At 35.4% G+C, this 6000-nt stretch overlaps 1 protein-coding gene across 1 annotated transcript in view; it reads right to left on the bottom strand.

Annotated features, from left to right (window-relative positions):
* Nucleotides 1–822: 822 nt before the first annotated feature.
* The window catches only part of LOC121317587 (ephrin type-A receptor 7), a 63984-nt gene continuing 58806 nt past the window's right edge, over nt 823–6000 (bottom strand). The window contains exons 15-17 of the mRNA XM_041253681.1: nt 4845–5038; nt 3933–4088; nt 823–3406 (exon numbers count right to left, since the gene is read on the bottom strand). Of these exons, the coding sequence (XP_041109615.1) occupies nt 3292–3406; nt 3933–4088; nt 4845–5038 (465 nt within the window). The 3' untranslated portion in view covers nt 823–3291. The remainder of the gene's footprint in view (nt 3407–3932; nt 4089–4844; nt 5039–6000) is intronic.

Below are 6000 nucleotides of genomic sequence, written 5' to 3'. Positions count from 1 at the left end.
AACGTTGCAACAAAATCAAAATTATCTCGTTTTGAGCAACTTGGAGGAAAGTGCTTGACAATGTCGCAGTCTACTAGTCGCTGCAACCATTGCCTGAAATAATTGCTTGAAAGTTGCCTCGTGTTACAACGGCTTTACCATCACTATAAATCATTAGAAAATGAGCACATGAATTCAATGCATCAAACAGTCTATATGCAAAAAGTGCAACTCTTGAACAAATAGCCGTGCTACTATATCTGTTCAGTGATAAATCATTCTTGGGTCTCCTAGTCTATTGTTTCTTAGTATATTTTTGTGATATTCCCAAGATTGTCCTGGTTGTAAAAAAGTCAAATACACAATGATTTAGCAAATGTACATGTTTTGTTTTTTGAATAAATGTAAAACAGCCTTTGTTTTGTCCTGAAATTATTTCTTTTCAGAATATGAGATGTCAGTAGTATTAAATGATAGCGTCGATCAGAATGATCAGAAAGCATAATGGTATTTGGGTCACACCACTGGCAACTACCCATAGAAAAACACAGTAGAGGTCAAAATGACTCCACGGTCCTTCTAAGATGTTTTGATTGTTCTGGTGTTTTTGTAATAAGCACATAATAAATATATATAGGCAGTTTGTTTTCTGTAGTGATTGTATTATATTTCAAAAAATATATTTACAGTCTATTACAAAGGTTACAAAGCAAAAAATGTCTATGCAAACAAGAAATTAACTGAGAATGTGAATGCTGCTAAAAAAAAAAAAAAAAAAAAAAAAAAAACTTGGCCAGTGAAAATAATCAAATATTCTAATCCAACAGAAATAAATAATACATTGACAAAATATAACACTGTACAGCACACAATTAGACTTTTTTTTTTAAAGCAATAAACAAAACAAAAGAAAATAAGTAACCGATAGCCATCTTTGGTCCTAAATGAGAGTAACTATGTACACCTGGAAATACATGGGTGAAGATAATCTGTAAGTGAGATAGAAAAATATAGTGCATTTTTAATGTATTCAGAGCTCACTACAGAGAAATGTGTGTACAAAAAGGACAGTATAAATAAAAATGTACAAGTTTTACACAAGAACATTTACACATTTCCCTTTGATCCCGAGGGTCTTTCTGACACAATCACCAGTGTTAAATTCTTTGGAATCATCAGCCACTCTTCAAAGGGGCAGTCCACCGTTTTCTACATTTAGCTTCTACTTGTGCTCAAAACACACCATTATTGATCTAAATTGAATACGTCTGTGAGGTTAAACACATAAAGTGTCCATTTAAGGTATATATATATATATATATACACACACACACACATGTTATAAACAGGGTTAATTTTTAATTATCTAAACAGCAATGGATTTACAGCCACTCAGATTTGTATACCTGATTTGCCACACACCTCTTTCCATCTCATTTTAGAGTTTAATAAGTAAATACTAATTGAATTGATTAAAACACAGCCATATTTAGGTCCTCCACTTTTTAGATAATTAAAATAGACCCAGACATCTTCTGTTGGATGTAATGAATGTAATATTGACTATGTAATTAAGTGAGTACATGTCACTTTACATGTGGTACACTATGGAAACGCTGTGACTGAATACAGGGAGAGGCTTATCATTCTTCCACTGTAGTATGAGCAATTATACTGATTGTTCTTGTGAAAATGGTTGTTTTATTTGCTAGAGGTCAGACAACGCTCAAATCTGTAAAAGGATGAGATTTTTGCACTTGATAATAGGCACTGAGATTAGAAACAGGTGGAAAAGGGACAAACAAAGGAACCGGATGTCTTGTCACACGACAAGGCAAAGCCAGGGGGCTTTAAAACAAATCCACACATGATGCTTATGGTTTTCGTCAAATCTTCAACATTTTGGAGCAGTCCCTTTTTAAAATCTTATTACAGTAAACTGCATTCTGCAGCATGCCTAGAAAAGCAAGCGTCAATCATTTGCCAAGAGACTACAACTAGTCACTATTAGAGACAAACCTCAACACGATAAAACATTCATTCAATGTATAAATGAGAACAAATGGCACCAGTGAATTGGCTGACAGCATGAACCCTGTTAAACCAATAAACAGAAAGAAAAGAAGAAAAAGCATACGTTATAATTTTAATGGGTTGGAGAATCAGAGCAAAACAATGCTGTGACAACCAGCTGCTTCAATAATTCACAAATTCTCTCTCTGTTTTTATCACACCGGTGATTGAAGTTTTCCAAAAGTATGATCAAGAACACTAAAGCATATCTAAAGCATTCTGAAAGATGTCATGTTCCATCAGGAGTAATTATTGCTCTGTGTTTGCTCAAGTTCTTATAATCTTAAGTAAAATCATGGCAACTTTTAAGAAAGATATAACTGCAAACACATAGAATAAAAAAGATTACCAGTACACTACGTTTAGCCCTACAGGACAGAAATTTCAAAGTATGAATACGTTCCATTAATTTCTAAGCTTACGGAGGTGTATCTGTGGAGCTTTATTCATGTTCCAGAAAACTAAGTTTAGACCTTCAAAATATTCTCTGATCAATTACTTAAAATATTGCAAGCAGTAAACGTTATAAATAATTTGAAATAAATGAATCCCAGGCTCACTCAGACTGATTTAATAACTCCATACTGCTGCTGACTGAAAATTCCTTAATATTTTAATATATTAAAAAGGTAATACCACAACTCTGCTTCACACATTGGTAACTGTTCCTAATTACACCTGCTTAAAAACATTTTTAAAAAGACATTTCATGCCCACTGATTGCATTTCCTTTTACCCTGTTCCCGGCTAATAAAAAAGGAAATAATCCACCACACATGAGCATAGTGTTTGGGATAAATTAACATAACTGAAATGAATATTGAATCACCACTCCAAGGAATAATTATTTTTCAAGAAATAGTTATCCAAAATAATGCAGAAGAAATACTTTACACATTTTAAAGAGCAAAAAGGGGAAGGTAAAAATAAAAACAAAAAACAAAAAAAATCAGTATTCTCTGTTCCTCTATAATACACAGTTAAGAGTTCCTCAGAAGTTTCAGAGTTTCATATGTGCCAGGCAGTACTTCTTGACGTCTTCTTAGCTGCTGATAATGGACCCTGTGTTAGCTCCACCCGGCTCTGGAAGGCGGACCCAAGGAATAAGGAATGTGTTTATCCCATGAATCACAAGAGTCTTGATGCAGGAAGCAGTGCATTCAATGATTATCCTTAGTAAACGCCTCATTGTAGTTTGTTAGAAGCCTGTTACCTCCTAAATGGAGGAATTGTTGCTTGTCACACCTGGACACCGGTGCCGTGCAAGTGCAGCATCTGTGCTCTCATTGTCTGTATGCTGCTCATTATTTTCTTCTGATGGCCCACTAATGTGATCCCTAAGCTCAACACGTCCCTGGAAAAGACAGAATTACTTGTTACAAACCACAAACTTAAGAGACAGTAAAGTGATACAAATATATATTTACAATGTACATCTTTATATGTGCCAATGTTCTATTCCAGTGCTTTCAGATTCTCTGTAAAAGAACACAACAGCCACTTGACCAAATATTTTTTGGAGTGTACACTGGTTCAGTATGACTGGATGAAACAATTCAACTCAGTGTGCGTGTGTGTATTGGAACTGTTCCAAGAATAAGCTAAGACTGTAACCGGTTCTAATGGAAGAGGCCAATGCAATGGTAAATATTTTAAAACATACCATACCATTTTTTTCCATCAATACACATTCAAGCCTCAGTATATTTCAGCCAGTACCTGCAGTCTGTATACAGCAGATACTCTCTATAAACACACACACACACACACACACACACACACACACACACACACACACACACACACACACACACACACACACACACACACACACACACACACATACACTCAGTTCAATGACACACATGAAACAAACTTACTCAATAGTCATCCTGGCCACTGATTCCAATGAGCTGTACCCTGCTGCTGTGAAGTTATCTTTGTACTTTTCCATCTTGATGGCTTCCAACCAGTCTCCCACTGAGCGGAAAGTAGTGAAGTCTGGAGTGTTCTGATCTAAAAGTGGGCTAATTGGTCTGGAGAACAAACAAGCATTGAACAGAAATTTTAGTACATTACATTTGATACACAAGAATTATCTATCATGAAAGCACAAGGTATTTCTATACTCTAGCTATTGTTGAAATCCAATGTTGTGACCAATTAGCATAAAGAGTCAAACAGCTGGTACTTTAATCCTTTTGGCCTGCATTTATAAAGATTAAAATAATACATGGACTACTTTTTTACGTACCAGAATCTAAAAATGAGATGTAATCCGTACAAAAGCAGTTTCACTAAATGTTGTATAGCTGCCCTGTGGAGGGCAGGATTTTCTCAAATGGAGCCCTCTAAAGAGGCTGCTGTGGTTCAGCTAAGGCCCAGTTTAAATGTCACATCCTTTATCTCCCACTGGGAGCCAGTGTTATGACATTAAATAGATTTGATTTGAAACATGTCCCAGTGAGATTCTCTGTGCAAAGAGGATCACATTAATGTAACAGTTACTGGGGTAATATCCCCCTTAAAGACTTAACTGATTCATATATATATATATATATATATATATATATATATATATATATATATATATATATATATATATATATATAATTATTTAGAACCAGACAATGACCAGCACAGATACATCTGCAAGGACAAAAATATACCCCATCCAAATAAGTGATATGCATTATTAAACAAGTACCTTTACAATGTAGTCATTTTCATATATGACAGAACAATTGCTATAATATAAATACAGAGTACTGAGGTATCAAAGCAGTCCTTACCTACTACACTGGCCTACGGCGGTCTTTAATGTGTTGGGGTTCCGAATCATTTTATCAAGGATTCCAACTATTTGGTCGAACTTCGGCCTTTCGCCCCGCTCTTTTTGCCAGCAGTCAAGCATAAGTTGGTGAAGACCAGGTGGACAGTCCATAGGTGCTGGGAGACGGTAACCTTCCTCGATAGCTTTGATTACCTTGAGGGGACAAAACCAGGCAAGGTGAGCTTTCTGTACAACTGCAGTTGTCTAGTTAAGGGCTTTACATTGATCAATGTCTTTCTTTTTAGCATATGGTATCTTACAATCCCCCATATTTTGAAAATGCATCCACTGGATAATTGTGCATTTCTGACAGTAATAAGCTTTAAAGGACAAATAGGCTAACCTGGTGCATCTGATGATTGTCAGTGTATTAACAATTATTTTAAGCACAAGGTCAGTGTCCAAATGTTAATGAGACAAGTGTCTTCAACAATAAAAATATGACTCATTTTACTGGAGCATTCAAATACACCAAACAATTACTAATTGTGCAAAGAAAAAATACATACATCAGCAATAATATTTTTCCCAACCCGACTTTTACCAACCAATAATAAGATACAGAGCATGTGCTATCAACAACCTAAGTGCTTCATGGGTTAACATTCTGTTAAATGAACAAGTTTGCCTTGACTTCTTTTACCTTTCTGAAACGTGAAAAGTGTGCTGCTTCTTCTCTTCGGAGTCATAGTAAATTCTCGTCAGGCCAAATTAAACGTGAATCAAGTATGGATGAAAAGTGTCAAAACACTGGAACTGTCTAGAAAATGTAAATATGTATTTTTGCGCTCCCCAAAGGATTTGCTTTTCTACATACTGACAGACCATAAACTCTTTGACACTGAAACCTGTCAAATATTAACTGTTTTGTACGTCACTAAACTGACTTGCATTCGGTTTTGACTTTAATATTTAATGTCTATCATTCGACCAGCAAAGCTTAAAGGTTTAACTGTGATGTAAATGTTAAATGACATTTCGTCTTCTACGTGTATGTGGGGTTATCTGTTATGAATATTTTCTCTGTTACCTAATATGAATACAGGAAGTGCTCCCACAGACACAGGGCATCTTCCAGACAAGACCTCTTGGCTGAAAAGTGGCATAAAATCACT

Source organism: Polyodon spathula, chromosome 6 (genome assembly GCF_017654505.1).
Source record: "Polyodon spathula isolate WHYD16114869_AA chromosome 6, ASM1765450v1, whole genome shotgun sequence".
NCBI classification, from domain to species: domain Eukaryota; kingdom Metazoa; phylum Chordata; class Actinopteri; order Acipenseriformes; family Polyodontidae; genus Polyodon; species Polyodon spathula.
This window is presented reverse-complemented; position numbering and strand designations above follow the sequence as displayed.